Below are 19,453 nucleotides of genomic sequence, written 5' to 3' on the forward strand. Positions count from 1 at the left end.
TAAAGGAGCATTTAAACATTCTTTTCTCTCCTCTTACCACCACCATGTCCAACCTCCCTGTAATTCTCACGAGCTGCTTTCTGGCTGAATCTAACTGGTCTCTGGTAGAAAATCCTAGTCACTGGAGGCTCTGGTTATATTGGTGACTGACGGTTACTTTTGTTGGTTGTTGGCTCCTGTTGCTCAAGACGTTGACAGGCTCGCACGTAATCTACACCTTGCAGCAAACCAGACGGTACAAGGTCATTTCGCTCGACAACGGCCACAACTCGCACTCGAATGCACTCGATCGAGTTTCCGCGCTGTCTCGGAGTGAACTTCCTGAGAACGCGTCAGAGCAAGAAATTGAAACGACGGTCATCGAGAATCATTCTTGCGACCTGACTCGCCGCGATGAAATACGGGCGGTCTTTGAGAAGTACGGCAAGGGTGGGATATGGGGCGTTGTTCACATTGCGGTGCGTTTCAGTCTGTTATGGTTATCGTTGGGGGGGCTGCTCATGTTGCTTAGGCATATAAAGCTGTCGGTGAATCCGTCGAAATCCCGCTCACCTACTACGAGAACAATGTCGCTGCAACGCTCTACCTGCTTCAAGTGATGAACGAGTTTGACTGCACCCGCATAGTCTACTCTTCGTCTGCAACTGTCTACGGAATACCACCCACCATCCCAATTCCTGAGTCGACGCGGCTCAAGGCTGACAGCCCATATGGAAAGACCAAGGTTGCGTGCGAGACGATGATTGACGATCTGTGCCATTGTAAGTGTTGTATTTCCTTGAGATACTTCAATCCTGCGCCAGGCGCTCCTCTGTCAATTCAACTTTACTCGCGCAGATTTCGACGCGCCGTGCCGCAGACCAACAAATCCGCTTCCCACTCGCAAACGCCGACATCAAAACACAAAGGTGTCAGAATCGATGAATGGGCTTCAAAAGGCAAGACCACGTACTTCAAATCCTCCTCGCTCTCAAACGCGAGCTTCAATTTGACAGCGTAAACCAACGCAACACCACCTTCAACTCGAATACTACCCCGAGCAGCGCCGCAGCTAATCGCCTTACCGCCGCTGGGCCGGCAGCTGTCTCCCCCAACAACACAAGTCGCCCGCGTGCCCAATCTCGTCAAAATCACTCTATAACAAGGTCAGAGCGCGGAGAGCAACAGCAACTTGACGACGAGGTAAGTAAACAGTTAAAGTAAATAGATTACAAACTTACTGAGCTTCAGTTTCGCTTGCAGGCTTATTTGCTCGAGCAGCGAACGTGAGCGCGAACACTGTTTCAGAGGTCTTCGGAGGCGACAAATGAAGCTATTCGACGACGAGGTAAGCAAGAATTCAAAGTAGATGAACTCACTAGTTTCACTTGCGGGATCAGCGTTGCGCGCTGGTCAAAGTGACCGCATATTGATGTCTAATAAGTTCAGTAAGTGGATATACATAACCTTGCGAACAGAACTAACCAACTCCAGAGCACAATGCTGCCTTCTCGCTCGAGCTCCAAAGCAGCCACTGCGCCGCAAACAACCAGTATGCTTGCTGGAACCAAGGTAAGCTCGATGAATTGAACAATAACATGCTTACTTACCTTCAGTCTTGCCTGCGAGGAACGAGACGACATCAGCGCGGGCAACTTCGACAAGCCCAGAGTATAGCGCTGTACTCGCGCTCGATCTGACAACGAGGTAAGCAAGATTGAATTAAAGTCAACGTTAACTTACTTACCTTCAGTTTTATTTGCCAGCTAGAATGGAATAGAGGGCATCGACGAGAAGCCTAGATATCAGTACCCCACTGTACTAAGAAACAACGAAATATTTGCTCACCTTTACGCGTGCCCGGGCCGTCACATCCGATGCTCGTGACTCGCATCGCTTGGTCTTGACCTCCATCCCGATCGTCAGCGCAAGCGCAGACGGCCTCTTCGACGACGACAGCCTTTTATACGCGGCATGTGCACCTCAAATGACGGGGAATAGCGGAAAGAAACGGCGGAAGGGAAGCGGGGGATATCGGGGCAAGCGGTGAGTCTGACCCAGTCAGCCCGCTATTCCTAGTGATCACACCTCTACCAGGCCACACCCATCGTTTAATACCGACTTGGCCACGCTGACTGTGCCCTCTCCGGCCCAAACGGCAAACGGCAAACGGCAGCGCCAACCACCACCACCAAAACTTACGCCGGCGCCGATCCGGCTTCCGCCTTCCCCTCTGGCAACTCACGACAAACTACTGAGTACGGACTGGGCCGGCACGCTGCTTCGGGCAGGACTACCCCGGTCAGCCCGGTTTCCCCCAAAACTGGGCAAGCGGCTGGGCCGGCGCACTTGCTGAGGCCACGACATCATCAGCTCACGAGTGCCCTCGAAACGACCCGTTACCGCTAACCCACGCCCCCGCGTTCTCCTTGTTCATACCCGCCGACAACGCCTGTAAACGCCAGCAAGCTTACGCAACGACGGCGACAAACTGGTTAAGCCAATCAGCAAGACCACAAGCGGTGCCGCCGCCGCTGCAGTTCTGGTAAGCGAGCCCTTCCAGCTTTGCTCCACAAACTCACCGTCATGTGTAGTTCCTGGACGAGGCCGGCTCGATCGACGCGAACGTCGGCCCGGCCGTGGCGGCAAACCCAAACAGGCTGAAAAATCGGTCAGTCGAATGGCGGTACATGATATACTTGCTAACCGTTTCGCTCCCAGTCGTCCTCGCGCAATAGTACTAGACGCGATGTTTTGCAACAACGCAAGCGACGCGGCATGCTGGAGAACGAGGTAAGTTTCCGACTTGAGTCTCTGGCGGCAGTCTGGTCAGACTTACACAATATATAGTCTTGTACTGTCAACCAGTCGTCGAATTGGGCTTGAAAGAGTCGGTAAGCGAGTATTCTCGTTAGTTTAAGCGACAAACTTACCTGTATGTTCAGCTTTTTTGACCGGGCCCAAATCACGAACGGGGGGAGGACGCGAACGGCGACTTGCCGTTGACTATTTTGTCGACGAAGGAATGGTTCCTGGCGGTATCGATGCCGTGGGATCCGCTTAACGAAGGTGAGCGCAAGCGGATGTGAATGCAAATAAATAGGACTTACCTTTGTAGAGCCAGCGACGACGAGGGTTGTCGTGCCGAAGGGCTTCACGAGAAGTAACGATATGGAACTGAACAACTCCGAGCAAACGACGACCAAATCTGCAACGCGCGTTAGCGACGTGGATGAAGAACGAGGATTGGGGAACGGTACGGATGCCGGGCTTTAAGCGCGCTGGTTGCAACTGACATTATAGTCAGCAAGGAAGTCAACGACAACGACGAACAACAAACTGACTATATCAACGGTCAGCACAATACAAAACGGAGGAGAGGAACAAACGAAGGGGTTGGTCGAACAAAGTTCCTCGTTCGAGGAGGTTTGCGGGACTGACTTGGATGTGAAGGAGAACTGCGTTGGGGGTGATGGCGAAAGTGGTAATGGAGAAGGACGTGTAGAGTAAGAAATACGTGTAATAGAGTATGGTGACAAGTTTTGAGCAAGTATGGGGAGGGCAATGCAAGCACGAAAGTGGGCGGAAGGAAGGGGGGAATTGGCGCGCAACGTAAAACAGGCTAGTTGTTATACCTGAGGCCAGCGTGAGTGATCCGTGGCAGCGGATATTCTGGTGAAACGCTTCCCAGGGGTGACATGTATATGGCAGATGGATTGCGGCGGGAGCGGAGACACATGGATGTTGCAAATATGCGAAATTGGGGTGTTTGCGCTTTTTTGCAAGAGGTCGTAAGTTGGGCACCCGATCCTCGCGGCTATGAAATGATGGGTTTGATAAAATGATGTCGGCGGAGATTTGGCGTAATCCAAACAGCCGATGTACTGGGGTAGTCCTATCTTCAAAGATAGTTGGTGAGTTGAATCCAATGGGTTTGAGAGGGAGAGTTGCAGCGATCTCTGCGGGGATAGGTTTTATTGAGACCGAACTAAAGTTCCCACGCTTTCATCTGGGAGATCGTGGCTTGGGACGTCCAAACAGCCAAATGTTGTGCCTATTACTGTTTTCGGAATGGCACTGATTCGACAGCGCAGACCTTAGAACAGCACCAGAGAGAAGTTGAAAAGTCGCACACTATTGATCCCGTTGCTTACCTTCCTGGGAAAGAGGACCAAAAAAAAAAATTAGTGCAAAAGAAGACGTTGAACAAAACATATCAAACGTAAGCCGAGCATAAACCCAACAAATCTAACATTCCATGCTGATTCTCCTACGCGATATCATGTGTCCTGCCCTCCCGCTGCCACGGTCTGTTTTGCGCCAGGCACAGCCGGACGCATCAGAAAATAGCGTAAAACACTAGCCCGGGCGCCGCTCTCATGCTCCGCCAACGTGGCGCCATTTTCTCGCTTGGCCACGGCCTTGTCACGCCGTGTCACTCGCTTCCTTCCCACTGTCATGGGCAAGTCAGCAGCGCGTCAACAACGCGACGCGACTTGTTGATGGTCACGCCTCGCTTGAGGTCTCTTCAAAACCACCACCATCCGTAAGTCCCTCTTGCTTTTGCTTCCTCCCGCCTCTGACCTTGCCTCAGATGCCTCCCTCACGGACAGCTTCGAGCTGAGCTCAAATTCCCTCCACAAGTTTTTTCTGCTGTCCTTTTTGCGTCCTGAAACTGACCTCTTGAGCAGGAGTTTGCTGCTGGAGCCATGAGCAACACCCGCCCCTCCCCCAGACTTCAAGCTTGGCACTGTGTCATGTCTGCGACAACTGGTGGACGGGGTCGCTTGTGTTTTCGTCTGTGTGCGCTTGTGGGTAGACCACCTGCAAGTGTCCTGTCAACAAGTTTTTGTGACGACAAGTGCTCTGGCCGTCTTCCCTCAAGAACAAGGTCACATAATCTCCGAGTATGTGGAACTCCCCTTCCCGTCTGCGCTCCTGTGTAACTCTCCCCACAGATGGCCGTTGACTCTTCCCGTGCCAGACAAATTATCATCCTCATCTATCAACGGAGTCATGCGCTGATGTCAACCTCTGTTTGTACGCGGAACCACGACTGGTATGTTGCCCTCAATTGTATGTTGCTGAGTACTAGTATTAACCTTTCCACGCAGGTCACGTTGATTATCCAAATTCTTGCTGGAGCATGAACCTCTGCTCGGACACTGGCAAGTGGTTTGTCCTGTTATGATATGAGCTTGTACTGATGTCCGATTAGTGTTGTCGTTGACCATGACTGCACGCGCGGAGCGGCAACCTCTGCTCGGGGTCTACAACATCTGCTTCACTCCTACTCACCAGTATGTCTTTGTGCTTATGCGTGATGCGATATGCTGACTGATTACTCAGAAATTGTGATCTATCCTCAACCAGAGAGGGAACCTCTGATGGTACAGGGAAACTCCGGTGGTATGGCCTTTCTGCTTCAGTGCTGCATGTCATTGAACTTACATCCAGCTCTGGGGCCATACCAGGTGTTCGGGATGCGCTACTCTTGCGATCTTGACCTGCAAATGGCGCTTACGTAAGCAGATTTTGTACACACTTGTAACATCTAATGTGCTCATTTTTTGCCCAGAATTTTACCGCCGGAGGCCCACGCTACCGCCTGGACTTTCAACTTTGCGGAGATAGTGCTCTGTCACTGTGCCGCGCACTTTTGATTCCGCATCGTGCTGCACCGGGTCGGGTCAAATCGACCTCGGCACACTATGCCATCATCAGATTTTGATGGTATTTTGGGTACATTTTTGTCCTCTTTTTAGCGCCTACATAGCTCACTTTTTTGCAGGTTTTTGGCGCCGGAGGCAAACAAAACGCCCTGGACTGCAAAGCTCTTGGCTATGTGTTTTCCATACTTCTGCTATCAACGTTGTGGTCGATCGCGAGCGCCTGGCCCTGGGGGTGGGTGGCTTAACATTGTGCTGCCTTTGGTCATCATATCCCCGCCAACCTCATACGGTCTTTGATCATGGTGAGCTGTTGTCTCTCTCCTTGATTGTGCAATTACTGAGCTTGATATCAGTGTGCCCAACGTGTCGCGCTGCTCGTTGCGCTCCAAATTGCCTGCATCACCGATTATTGATCCGATCAACGGATTATCCGATAACTTCGGCGCGTCATTTGGACTGCAAAAAACACGATTCAAGACGCCATTTTTTTCCAGGATTTTGCCGCCGGAGGCGAAAATACAGGAGGACTTTCAAAGCAATCATTGGCAGCAGTGCGCTGCCAATTACACCATTGTGAGTTTTCACCCAAGTCTTTTTGTTTCCAAGTGCCTAAACTATGCCTTCCACATCCAGCCCATCCCAATTTCCCACCACAACGGGCTCTACTTGGGCCTCCGCCGGCGGCACGTCCTCGACCCGCGCCTCTTCATCCCACCACCACACCAAAGGCGCGACCGCCCTGTCCCTCCGTCTTGGCTCCAACACCCGCCGTCTTCCCAAGGGGTCTGCGGCACGTGCCTGCATCCCCGTCAACCATGCCGGGCCTACACCGTGAGCCCGGTCTTGACCGGAGCCACCCGCCGGCGGCACGTGGCCAGATCAGACAGCCGCTCTTACCACCAATCGCGCCAGCGCGCTGTCGCCACCCGTTGTCCCCAACCCCGCCGTCTTTCCGCAGGGTCTGCGCCCATGCCCGAATCGACAATGACGCGAGCGCGGGCTTGACCGCAGCCCCGACCGGGGCCATCCGCCGGCGGCACGTGCCCGAACCGGCCACCCACGGCTTCCTTCTTACCACCATGTGCAATGCGTCAACCACACCAGCGCCAAGTCCCTCGACCCTGCCGCCTCCACAGCCCTCTGTCTGCTAACGGGTGACCACGCGTCCAACTGACGTCTTGCCCGCCCCCTACAACGCCATTCGCAACGACAAACGCGCCATTAACTGTGCGCCAATCTTGACCAAACGCATGTCTGGCCTGGCTGTGCCCCCCGTCCACTCTGACTAGAGCAACGCGGCCGGAACGGGTCGTCCGGGCCGAACTCGCAGGCGCTTGCGCGACTTGACCGACGCGTTCAACTGTCCGCCAACCCAACCAAACGCGGCAGTCTGGCGCGGCACGTGGCTGGGCGGAGGCGCTCTACCATGAAGGCCTTGTCATTCCGACCAGCGGAACCTGGCGCTATCAGCCGGCCTCGGCCTCGACAACGTGTTGGCGAGCGCAGTCAACACACCATCACCGACGACGAAAGTGCAGCGTTAGCTGCCTTGTCCATAAGCGTGGCCTCGCTGTCGTCAACGCCTTCGGCGGGTCCACCTGCTTGCAAACGCGCTGGCCTCATGCTGGGACTTCAAAAGTGTTACCAAAATGACCCCCAACAACTCCGCGACAACTCTTTCCTGCTCTGATTCGACATCAGCGAGCAAGAGCAACGGACACGGACTTTGGCGCCCACTTCCTTCCTGCGCTGTCTTCTACACGACCCCCCGCCATGATCCTGCTCGTATTCAGCAGGACTTGTCGCGCAACATCAGCGATGTCGGCGAGCGAGCAACAGCGACGCAGATGGCAGCTTGGCCTACAACTTTCCCTCGCTGTCCGCCAACAGCCCCGGCGCGGGTTTGGACAACGATTTCCCTACCACGAACAACTCCCATTCTGCACGGGCTCTGAAGGGAGGAGAGAGCGAGACCGAGGATGGCGGTCTTGTCCCCTTCAGCGAGAGCTAAATGTCGGGATAGCAAGGACTCCAACAAATGGCGTCGTTCAAGGGAGGATGGAGTTGGGCAACGCCAAAGAACGGGCGCGCAAAACTGCGACCGCGACTGGGGCTGGAACGGCGTGTGGGCTGGTTTGGGAAGTGGATGCAGTTGGCGGCAGTGGGGTCTGCAATGCCAAGGAACGGACGGCGACTCACGGGTTTTTTACGCGTCTGACGCGTGGTTTACGCGTATCTCGCGATGGATCGGGAGGGATACCTGTTTTTTTACGCGTCCGACGCGTATCTTGTGATGGATCTAGTGTAGTCGGGTACCTTGAATAAATTGCTTTTGCCGTAATACAAGGGTATATAACCAGAGCCCCCGCGCGAGCCTTAGCGAGCTGCGAGCCTTTGCGATGGGTGAGTAAAGCGTTGAGGTGGATGCGGGAGGGAATGGGCCTGAATGGGTCCAAGACACACTCAGTAAAGTGATGGAGGAGCTTAAACAGACGACGCCGAATGGACGAGCATTTGCGGAGACTGTCATCACGATTCTCGAGCGCGAGAAGAACTGGGTCAAGTGGAAGAACGAGTTGTGTACTGCATTCGACAAGGAGCCATGGTCGGACGAAATCAACGACACGTTCGTGGGGCTGCTGGAAGCAACTGAGCAACTGCGTCTGGCAATGCGGGAGCCGCCTGCGGAATGGGAGTGGCGGTTGGGGACGCAGCCTTTGACTGAGATCTGGGATATGGGCTATAGAGAGTTGCGGGATGTGCAGATGCCATTCAGGTGAGTGCAAATAACTTGGTGAATTAAACTTATTGTTCCTTCAGAGCTGGTGATGTGAAGGACTTTGTGAAGGAGCTCAAACGAACGGACCATAAGATTGAAATGCGACAAAAGCGACTAGATATGATGGCGAAAAAGCTTGCTGCAAAACCTGATTCAGAGGAAGCAGCAAAGCCAGCGGAAGATGTTGCGATGCCACCGGTTGAGCCACCGCCAAAGCCAACCGATGAGATTCTTATTGAGCTGGAAGAGGTTCGCAACCACACTTTTTGGAGTGCAATGTGATTGATGGAGAAGCATAGAGTAAACACAGGACGGCATGGGTTGCGCTGCGAGCAGCCCGTGAAGTGCATTTGCAACATTTTGGGAAGATAGGAACGGGGGACATTGAGTTGTTGTTGAAGGAGATCGAGAATGAGAGCGAGAACGGGAAGCAGGTGCCAGCCTCGTCTACCTCCACAGATGCGGGCGATGTCGGATCTGGTAGTCCGATGACCAACCCCCGGACCGTAGGGGAAGATGGTGATATAAAAATGAGAGATCGATAGTAGCTGTGTGCTAAAGGAGCATTTAAACATTCTTTTCTCTCCTCTTACCACCACCATGTCCAACCTCCCTGTAATTCTCACGAGCTGCTTTCTGGCTGAATCTAACTGGTCTCTGGTAGAAAATCCTAGTCACTGGAGGCTCTGGTTATATTGGTGACTGACGGTTACTTTTGTTGGTTGTTGGCTCCTGTTGCTCAAGACGTTGACAGGCTCGCACGTAATCTACACCTTGCAGCAAACCAGACGGTACAAGGTCATTTCGCTCGACAACGGCCACAACTCGCACTCGAATGCACTCGATCGAGTTTCCGCGCTGTCTCGGAGTGAACTTCCTGAGAACGCGTCAGAGCAAGAAATTGAAACGACGGTCATCGAGAATCATTCTTGCGACCTGACTCGCCGCGATGAAATACGGGCGGTCTTTGAGAAGTACGGCAAGGGTGGGATATGGGGCGTTGTTCACATTGCGGTGCGTTTCACTCGGTGTATGGTTATCGTTGGGGGGGGGGCTCATGTTGCTTAGGCATATAAAGCTGTCGGTGAATCCGTCGAAATCCCGCTCACCTACTACGAGAACAATGTCGCTGCAACGCTCTACCTGCTTCAAGTGATGAACGAGTTTGACTGCACCCGCATAGTCTACTCTTCGTCTGCAACTGTCTACGGAATACCACCCACCATCCCAATTCCTGAGTCGACGCGGCTCAAGGCTGACAGCCCATATGGAAAGACCAAGGTTGCGTGCGAGACGATGATTGACGATCTGTGCCATTGTAAGTGCCAATGTTTTGCGAGCCATTTGCCGCTTTCTAATTGTTTGTTGTAGCTGACTCGCGATGGAGTGGTATTTCCTTGAGATACTTCAATCCTGCGGGTGCCCATCCGTCAGGGCAAATTGGGGAGCACCCCAAGGGGCGCCCTGGAAACCTGCTCCCCCTTCTTGCCCATATGGCGGTTGGTCGAGTGGATGCTACGACCCTGAAAGTGTTTGGCAATGACTACCCCACTCCGTATGCTAAATCTTCCCTTTATAATGTGTCTAAACTAGGCCTAGCGACGGTACCTGTGTGCGAGACTACCTCCACATCCTCGATCTCGCCTCAGGGCATTTACTGGCCCTTGAAGCCCTATCAGACGACAGCAAAGTGTTTGGATCGTCTTCCACTGGTCGCTACAAGGGGTACAACCTCGGCCAAGGCCGCGGCATCAGCGTGCTCCAGATTATCGAGGCCATGCGCAAGGCCACAGGCTTTGACTATCAATACGAGATAATCGGTCGGCGGTAAGCACCGGCCCGGCTTCCCGAACCTAACGCTGATGTCTTCGCAGCGCTGGAGACGTACCTGACCTCACTGCCGATCCCACCCTTGCAGAGAAAGAGCTGGGGTTCAAGGCCGACCAAGATCTCGCCGTTATGTGCAAAGATTTATGGAATTTCCAGTCCAAAAACCCGGATGGCTACGGCAAGTTTGAGTAGGAGGAGGAGGAGGAAACTAATTTCCGGGTTATGCTCCCGGATGTTCGGACATTTAGATCGTGCTGCTCTTGCGTATCTTTAATGTGTTAATTTTATGGTTGACGATTTTTGCTGGCCAAAAACAGAGAGTACACAAATGTGACACGATGTGTGACGCCTGGGTAAACACACTTGAATTCGACGCCGATGGTCAGTTGTTTAGAGCGCTCATATGAATGCTGTTGAACAAGCTCCTAGTCGTCAAAGTGGCAAGTGAAGATATCGCAATCGCGTGGCGCGCCATACTTTTTCAACCCAGAGACGAAAGAGTCAATCTGGACGACGCCCCCAGACCTCACTGAAGAGCAAGCTGCTGCCCTCCTCAGCGAGGCACAAGCTGCCAAACGCTCTAGTGGCCAAGTCCGCGCCAGCCATCTCTTGGTGAAACACAGCGGGAGCCGCCGGCCTGCAAGCTGGAAGGATGTGCGTAACATTAGTAATGCTCACATCTAAGCTGCTTAACTCTGTCTAGCCCAACATTACACGGTCCAAAGACGAGGCAATTGAAATTCTCCGGGGATTCCAGAGCGAAATTGGCACATCGGCTGACAAGTTTGGTGAACTCGCGTCGGTACACTCGGACTGCTCTTCCCATTCGTCGAAGGGCGATCTTGGCTGGTTTGGGCCGGGCCAGATGCAGAAGCCGTTTGAAGAGGCGACTTTTGCACTGAAGGTGGGGCAGATCAGCGACGTTATTAGCACGGACAGTGGAGTACACTTGATCATGCGGACGGGTTAAGGGGGTATTAAGAAGGAAACCAATGTGTATGTACATCTCAACAAGGCCTTTGCAGTTCACTTCTGCAGTCTGAATTCACTGATTTTGTATTCTCCACCTCGGGCCAGAATCGGTCTATCATCTACTTCGTTCGCCTTAGGTAAACTCCCACTCTTCGCCTTGCCAGGAACACCCATGTCGGAAGTACGGGTCTCTCGAATCTTCGTCCACCCCATCAAGGTCTGCTGCGACTCTTGAAACCGCTACTATTCCAACGACACTTCGTAGAGTTGCAGAGGTATATCAGTGGACGAAGCAAGATTCACGCCAGAAGGTCTTGAGGTACTCGTGTTGCTCACCTTTCCCCACGACTGCTGAGATGTGTTAGTATGACAGACTTTGGTGCATCGTGGACCAAGATTCCACAATCATCACAGCGCGAGAGTCTCCCAAGGTCCGTATATTTTGAGCACAAACGTGAACTGCGTGACAACTTAGTAGATGGTCTTGATCACATCGGAGATTCGTAAAGACCCAACGGCTCCGCACGGCGGTCTTCTTTCGGTATCTTTTCCCGAGGAATCAGGATGCGAGTCGTTTTCGATTCCACTTCGCCCCAGTCAAGAGCAGCTTGAACAATGGCAACGGTAGATCTTAGCTTTCCTTTCAGTGCCGCTCTGTTGATGTGCTCGAATGTTAGCGTTCCAAAGGTAGCAATGCAAGGCGAGCCCTTTGGCGATGGGTTTGTCTGTGAAGCCGTATCTGGCTCTCGCTCGGTATCAGCCATCCTTTCAGAGTACTTTGGTCGGCCTGTCAACCTCGTCTACAAAGGCGCGGAAATTCGCACTTGCGAGACGACCGAAACCCATCCCGATTTGGCAGCAACTGCCGTTTTCCAAGATTGCTTCCCTGTGATGGTATTATCCGAGGAATCGACGACACGGATTGAGCAAGAAGTACGGAACCACATAGGCAAACAGGGCGTCGAAGAACGTTGGCGGACGGATAGTTTGTTGATTGAGAGGTGCTTCTGCAGCTGGAAATGAAGGTTTCCGGCGTTGCTGACCGATTCAGATTTCGCCCAAATATCGTCTTCCAAGGCGCAGGCCCATTCGCAGAGGATGGCTGGAAACAGATTCGGTTTGGAGACGGCCCGGTGATCAACCTTGTGAGCAAGTGTAATCGGTGTCTAGTCAGTTGGATTTATATCTGGGTCGCATGCGACACGAGTACTAACCGAGATTGGAGCTCCCCAACGTTGACCCCGTCAAAGGCGAGCGCGACAAGGCAGTCCCTTACAAGATTATCATGAAATTTCGAACTGGGGTTGATCCAGTCAACAAGATGAAGGTCGGTGTTCATGCTACTGCCTCTCGTATCACACATGACCACGTAATTATAGCCCTGTGTGGGTGTGAATGCGGTTCCGCTGAGCGAGGGAGAGGTGCGGGTTGGAGATGTCGTCCATTGGGAATAGTTCGTGTAAACCAGATAGCGAAATATCTCACGTGACTCGTCGCTGTGCCTGAGATCAAGTGAATGCCAAATCAGTAACTTGCGCTTTCCTTTGGTCTGCGCGCCAGAAAACGTTCTATGCTGCGCTGGGGTTTCACCGGCAAGGGCACCCAACACCCCGTAGACGCGACTCAATCCGCCAACCCCGCCCCCGTCCTTTCCCCCGACAACAAGCGATTCGGTTTTGAGAACGTATGTCGCTTTACCCCATCTTTTCGCGACTCTGAACATCTCTTTTCATTCTAGTTTGGCAACACCTGGTCTGCTGTTTGGCTCTACACGATTTCTGCCATCGCTGACTCGAGCATAGCTACGCTAATTCAGTCATCCAAGCCCTCTACTTCTGTGGGCCTTTCAGGGATCTCTTAATACAGGCTCCGGACCCGTCTCTCGTGGCTGAGCCAGCCCAAACCTCGTCACCACCAGTCGTTGTTCCCATTCGTCGGAAGCCGGAGCGGAAGCCGTCGACCTCTAATGCTAACGATGTTGTCCTCCACCCTCCAATCCAAGGCATTCCGTCCGCTCCACCGACCCTTTTCTCCGCCCTTCGCTCGTTATTCGTATATATATCCACCAACCCGGCGGAGAAGGGCACCGTTGCGCCTAGGGCGTTTATCGACAAACTCAAGGAAGTCAATGAACTCTTCCGCTCGACAATGCACCAGGACGCCCACGAATTTCTTAATTATCTGCTTAATAAGATCGTAGAGGAAATAGAGGAGCAGCGGAAGACGGCGGAGAGCGGGTCTGCGACGCCGTCTGGGGAGGATTGTGCGTTACTTGTGTTAATCCCGCTTGGTTCTTGCTTCTAACCCCCAGCGCTCAGCAGGTATTCCCGCACCCAAACTCCCTTCTCCAATCAACACTACTACTGCCCAAAACGCAACGCTTGTCCACAAGCTCTTCGAGGGAACTTTAACAAGCGAGACGAGATGCCTGACGTGTGAAAGCGTGCGTTGCCTATCTCTGCTCCCGTTGTTGAGACGACACGTATATTTTTTTCAGGTGTCATCGCGGGACGAGTCGTTTCTCGATTTGTCAATAGACATCGAGCAGAACGCCAGTGTCACGGCCTGTCTGCGGCAGTTCAGTGCCAGCGAAATGCTCTGCCAGAAGAACAAGTTCTTTTGTGATGTTTGTTGCGATCTGCAGGAGGCTGAGAAACGGCAAGTGGACTGAGATCAATCGCTTGGGTGTTGTCCGGCTGATTTCGTCGCCAGCATGAAAATCAAGAAACTCCCCAACGTGCTCGCCCTACATTTAAAGCGCTTCAAGTACCATTGGCAGGAGGACGTCCAAAAGTACATTAAACTCGCCTACCGTGTCGCGTTTCCGTTTGAGCTGCGACTATTCAACACCGTTGACGATATCGACGATGCGGATCGGTTGTTCAGTCTTTTTGGAATTGTGGTACATATCGGAAAGTACGTGTGACGCGTTCTCTCATTGCAAAATCCATTGGCTACATCTGTCGTTAACAGTGGTCCTCATCATGGGCATTACATCTCAATCATCAAGACCATGGGCTCGTGGATGGTCTTTGACGACGACAACGTGCACGCAATAACAGAAGCGGAGATTCCCAAGTACTTTGGCGAGTCAAATGCTGGCGCGGCATATGTACTCTTTTATCAGGCAGTCGACGTTGACTTGCCCGCGCTCGGATTACGGCCACCACTTTCTCCGATGCCGACTACGGATGAAGTGCATGTAGATGCTTCTCCAGCAACAGACCCCAGTCTCCCTCCTGGGTTGGAAGAGCCCGAACTCTCCGATACCAGTGATAGCGTGGTTCCCGCAACACCACCCTCACCTATCGACCCGCGACACCCGATAGACATCGCGACGACAACAGAAGAGCAACAAGCCCATCTGTTGCCCAAGAAGGGGAGCAAGTTCTTCAGCAGCATTCGGAGAACTCCGTCAACATCTGCGCGGCCTAACACCGCTGACACACGCTACTCTCTCCAGTCCAATGGCGCCGTATCTTCACTGTCTGTTGATGACGACAGCAAGCCACTGATGCCACCAGGCTCTGCCTCTCCCCCACCCCCGGTACCGCCATTACCGCAATCGCTTGTAGCCAGTCCAAACGGTAAGGAGAAGAAGCACGAGGAGAAGAAGCCGGGTTGGTTTGGCAAGCGTAAGAGCTTGAGGGGGCTAGACAAACGGCGTTCTGAACTCGTGGATGATATTCCCGCTTCTCCAGTCCTTTCGTCCCGAACGCCAGAGACGATTTCACAGCAGTCATCCTCTTCATCAACGTGGTTCTTGACTTCGGGCCATTCTCACGATAAAAATCGGCGGCCGTCAGATTCTATCGTGCTTGATGCAGCTCAGACTGTGTCGCCGCCCAAAACCAGGCCAAAGTCAGCTGGTCTTGTTGTTAAACCCGACCGTGAAGAACGGGTAAACGGTTACGACAGTCCCTCGCCAGGCTCGGCGTCATCGAGCTTTGTGTCTGTTTCAGCATCGGCGCAGCACCCACAGCATTCCACCGTCGACTTCCCACCCGCCCGGTCATCCTCACTTGCTCCCAGTCATGGTTTCCAGCCACCCCCGCCCCCGCCACCACTGACCGACTCCCCGACCCTCTCGCCCTTGTCGATCCCCACCAAAATATCCATGTCGAATCTTTCGAGTCCCAACAAATCGAGGACAAAAGGTTCTCCCCCAGCCATGCCAACTCCCCGGCCATCAACGGCTGGTGCTCCCGCTGAACACGCAGCTTCATCACGACCACTACCACCGGTGCCCCCACTGAAAGATGCTGCGACAAGGATAGCATCGCCGCCACCGCTGGACTCACGTGTCTCTGTGGACAGGGGGAAACTGCGGATAAACGGGAGCGAGGACGGTGAATCGCTCACGTTACCGACCAGTCCTGCGCTAGAGACTTTCGCGGGTGCCAATCATAGTAGCAGCCACCATTCTAGCAACGGCAGCACGACTGCACTGCCGGTTGGCGGTGGTCGGCGCGCGAGCCGGAAGATGAGTCTTACGACGACGTTTGGCTTTGGGAAGAAGGACAAGGACAAGAAGGACGACAAGTCCCCGAGCGCGTTTCGGTTTGGCATGTGACGACCCCACCCCCACTGTATTCGATGGAGTTTTCTGTATTCGTATCCTCGCGGACGGTAGGCCCCCCCCCTTTAAGCCCATTTTTATCGCATTTTTTCTTCTGCGTTTTGTTTTCTTTCTTCGACCTTCTCAGTGTAGTTTGATGGAAATACCTCGCAGCACACCCACTAATCGTAGTCCTGTATAATGTATCAACATCACTGAAAACGCAACTGCAACAAATATCATTATTTCCAAACAGTTATAGTCATGGCCAGAATATTTCCCTAGGAGTGAGTAAAAGAAGTAAATTTCAATCAAATTCTTTTGGGCTGGGTTTCTTGTCCCCTAAAAAGGAGGAAACTTTTTATATCAACAGAATTTTCAGGAAAGTATGTAGACCTTCATTTCCACTTCAGACTCTCTAAGCCTTTCCAGTTGCCCTCCTTTAATTAGTCTCTACTGCCCACACTATTCCCAATGGAGGTTCTTAGTACTTGCTGGGTATTTTTCTGGCCCTCTGATTGGTTGAGAGGGCTTAAGTAAGCCTAAGTAAGGCATTTTTTGCTATTGATAAGCTCTATTCTAAGCTGCCAGGGTTGCCCCTAGAAAAGCTGATTTTTTTTTAGTTTTTTTTTTTCTGTATATGCTTAGGCACATTTTTTTTAAAAAATTATGCTATCAAAAACTTTGAAGCTTTTTTATACTTTTCAAGCAAAAAAACTGCTGACAATCATCTTCAAATTTTGGCTAAAAAGATAACTGTGTTTGTTTGGTCGTCACACTCACCCCCTGTCTGACTGCGGGATACAAAACTAAGGATTTCAACTTTTTTTCTGAATCATCCTGGAAAATGTTCTGGAAATCATCCTGTGAGAAAGTGGGTACAATAGGTCGGTTAATTCTATGAAGTAAGCCTGACAAGGCGCCGGCTTGGACAAGGCCCACAATGTAAGCCCTCCATTGCTTGTGCGTGTAACTGTTTCAATTATATGCTACTTAGGCACAGCTCAATGATGGATCTCCTCAAACTTCAATCCAGATATGGATTCCCTCGAGTCCTGAAGGAAGCACCCGGACTAGCGCGCTATGGTGGCAAAACAATGGCTGAAGTCCTGCCCCGCTACCGTTTCGGCTGGCTCATGACTTTCACCGAGCTCTACGACGCTGCACCGGAAGAGTTGCGCCTGAAGGACAGATACGCACAGGCATGGGCCATCAACCAGATAATCGAGTGCTGCAAGTCCAAGGACGAGTTGCGATTATTTTTTTCGTTCTTCCCTGCAGCACTGCTGATTTACATTCTCAGGGAAGAAATCGGCGCCTACGCTCTTATGGGCAAGTTTCTTGGTCTGATATGCGTTCACTTCACCGACAATATGACGGAGGAGAGTATGGCGAAAGCAGAGGACGACGAGCTGATGGCCGCCTTGATGAAGATATTCAAGACGAGGAAGGAGGATGCTGTGTGGTTTATGTCTGACTATCGGTTAATGTAGTAGGCACGCGCCAGTGGTTTACAATGTGAACTTGGAAAACTTGGAAAAACAGTATCATTATTCACGAACAGAGATACAAGACACCTGCTTGGTCCCATCCACCAGCTTGCGGGTTGGCGCCAGCGCCCGACGTGGTCAAGACTCGTCCCCGATCACGCTCCGGCCCGGGCCGACACTTGACCACCACTTCCTCCGTATGGTGTTTCATCGGCTTGTGCTGTTCCCTGAACTGTCCAGACGCTCTGGGATGCTAGACCTGGCTATCTTATCTGCCAAGTTGGGCTTGGAAGGTAGACCTCTCCTAGATTCACAAAATTCACTGTCTCGTCTAGTCATGGAGTCACGCCGTGATCGTGAAACACATATCTGCTACTTCCGCTGTATCGCCACTCCAGTCTCTCTTTCTTCTCGACCATCATCTGCCTCAAGTCAGTCGCCTTCCTCCCTTTGTTCGCCATTGTCAAAGCTTAGTTGACGAGGGCCTTTCAAGCTTCGGTGATGAGCGACACTCCAGCTGCAGCCCTTCGGGTATGAGGTTCTCGCATGCCCAAAATGAGCTTACTCCAGGCGGGGACTGCGCGTTGTCGGCAATTGTCGTGACAGCGTCTCAATCATCCTCGTACTTTGGTGCTCAACGCTAAAATCATGACGCTCTTGGCTCTGTGAGAATCTAATCCACTTCGGTAATGTTGCTCGCTGGACTTGTTGTCGTATCTCGGATCCTCCGCCATACATCTCTTTCCGACAAGTTTGTTGGGACTGAGGGACAATGACGAGGGAATAGGACTGTCATGAAAGGTGCACGTTCTTGTTCTGTCTTCCTATACTCTCTAATGCCTCCAATGCTCTGTTTTAACATTGGTATACACATTCTGGTGACCGTGCTTCACTCCAGTTCAGTCCCGAGAATCGAGCGCCTCCGTACCCTTGCCCAAAATGAGCGATATTACCAGTCGGGGACTGCGGCTCGTTGCTGGGAGTGTTTGCAAAGTAGTGGCGATGCCGATGAAAACGTGTACCGTGATAGCAACACCTCAACCCCCCTCGCACTGGTCGCTCAAGCTGCTGAACATCATGACGCATTCTTTGGCTATGCGGAGGCAATCCCTACTCGGGTAATGCTGTAACTGGACAACTGGTGCTTGGTGCTTTCGAGTGCCTTTAAAGTGCCAGTTGTGTTGCCTACGCGATCCGTCGCTTCACAAGTTGTACAAATCTCAATCCATATCCTTTTGCGTTCCGTGTGCAAACTTCCCCTGTGGCTTTATTCGCTCAGCGCATTTCAGTTTGTATTCCTGTCATGGTTTGTTTGTTTGTTTGTAATACGTTGTTCGTGATTCTGAGCGTGAAGAAGTGAACCTCATTTTTACTTGGTCAGGTACGACCCAACGAGGTCGTCAAGCTGAAAACTTTGGACACCAGTGAAGCAAAACACTCGTCGGAGGACGAGGGAAGTGCCATCATATCTAATCTCTTTTCCGTCTAATCTAATCGGTTTAATCTCGTATCAAGTTGCCGAAGCTCAAACTCTGAATCTTGACTACAACTTCGTGTTGATTCCTGCATCATATAACAGCCGTAAGCCACGACGAAAAGGTGCTTTAAAAGCAAATATTCCTGATGTTAAGCGTCGGGGGAATCGAGCGCTCAAAGTGCCAAAGCGATGCCCAGACGGGATCGCAACGGGATCGACGTTTGTCACTCGTTTGCCACAGCTTCGATTCGCCGCCGGCGCTTCTGGAGCTTAGCCGTCGCGCCATCCTTTGGATGGTATAATATTAGTTTCCGATGACGTTCTGGCAGGTCCAACAATGCGATAAGGACTTTCCCGCATAGAACTTGGGGATGTTCACAGTAACGAGTGCGACGCGGATCTCGGTAGAAAAAATAGTGCGCCTAGTCTTGCCACTGGCAGGAGTCCTCCATCTATTTATCGAGCCTATAAAGGGCTCCTGTGTTGTTGAATACGCAGGAAAGATTCGTGACACCAGCCATGGTCAAAGTGCTTGCCGCTCTCCTCGCCACGGCGTCCCTCGTCGACAACGATGTCCTCCAATTTCTGATTGTTGCCCTCCTCACTGCACACGCAATTGCCCTTCTTACACGGGGGTACCTTCCGCATATGTGCATGCAGGATCTGGAGTGCCTCATCCAGGACACGAAAGACTTA

General features: G+C 52.2%; 5 protein-coding genes across 5 annotated transcripts; all 5 read left to right on the top strand.

Moving 5' to 3' along the window:
- Positions 1-44: 44 nt before the first annotated feature.
- MIND_00519500 (THO complex subunit 1) lies at positions 45-1,269 on the top strand (the record flags this gene model as incomplete). Its single annotated transcript, XM_037361985.1, has 7 exons — positions 45-59; positions 109-142; positions 199-458; positions 512-761; positions 804-948; positions 996-1,182; positions 1,231-1,269. 7 exons carry the CDS (start codon positions 45-47, stop codon positions 1,267-1,269), a joined length of 930 nt encoding a protein of 309 aa, XP_037222277.1.
- Positions 1,270-8,320: 7,051 nt separating this feature from the next.
- MIND_00519600 (UDP-glucose 4-epimerase) lies at positions 8,321-10,452 on the top strand (the record flags this gene model as incomplete). Its single annotated transcript, XM_037361986.1, has 10 exons — positions 8,321-8,427; positions 8,472-8,679; positions 8,730-8,936; positions 8,992-9,045; positions 9,095-9,128; positions 9,185-9,444; positions 9,499-9,748; positions 9,802-9,985; positions 10,030-10,257; positions 10,305-10,452. The coding sequence occupies 10 exons, from the start codon at positions 8,321-8,323 to the stop codon at positions 10,450-10,452; spliced, it is 1,680 nt and encodes a 559-aa protein (XP_037222278.1).
- A 186-nt stretch (positions 10,453-10,638) lies between these two features.
- MIND_00519700 (Rotamase-domain-containing protein) lies at positions 10,639-12,686 on the top strand (the record flags this gene model as incomplete). Its single annotated transcript, XM_037361987.1, has 11 exons — positions 10,639-10,641; positions 10,690-10,914; positions 10,964-11,203; positions 11,243-11,449; positions 11,498-11,551; positions 11,598-11,663; positions 11,711-11,856; positions 11,910-12,233; positions 12,284-12,401; positions 12,458-12,559; positions 12,612-12,686. 11 exons carry the CDS (start codon positions 10,639-10,641, stop codon positions 12,684-12,686), a joined length of 1,560 nt encoding a protein of 519 aa, XP_037222279.1.
- Positions 12,687-12,775: 89 nt separating this feature from the next.
- Positions 12,776-15,805, top strand: MIND_00519800 (USP domain-containing protein; the record flags this gene model as incomplete). The annotated part of the gene is made up of 7 exons (XM_037361988.1): positions 12,776-12,916; positions 12,971-12,984; positions 13,035-13,495; positions 13,551-13,675; positions 13,730-13,890; positions 13,945-14,148; positions 14,206-15,805. Exons 1-7 carry the CDS (start codon positions 12,803-12,805, stop codon positions 15,803-15,805), a joined length of 2,679 nt encoding a protein of 892 aa, XP_037222280.1. The 5' UTR covers positions 12,776-12,802.
- Positions 15,806-16,637: 832 nt separating this feature from the next.
- Positions 16,638-17,283, top strand: MIND_00519900 (uncharacterized protein; the record flags this gene model as incomplete). Its single annotated transcript, XM_037361989.1, has 4 exons — positions 16,638-16,664; positions 16,710-16,735; positions 16,788-17,039; positions 17,094-17,283. The coding sequence occupies 4 exons, from the start codon at positions 16,638-16,640 to the stop codon at positions 17,281-17,283; spliced, it is 495 nt and encodes a 164-aa protein (XP_037222281.1).
- Positions 17,284-19,453: the final 2,170 nt, after the last annotated feature.

This window comes from Mycena indigotica (genome assembly GCF_014461135.1).
Source record: "Mycena indigotica strain 171206Taipei chromosome Unknown Mind.scaff0004, whole genome shotgun sequence".
In the NCBI taxonomy this organism is placed as follows: Eukaryota; Fungi; Basidiomycota; class Agaricomycetes; order Agaricales; family Mycenaceae; genus Mycena; species Mycena indigotica.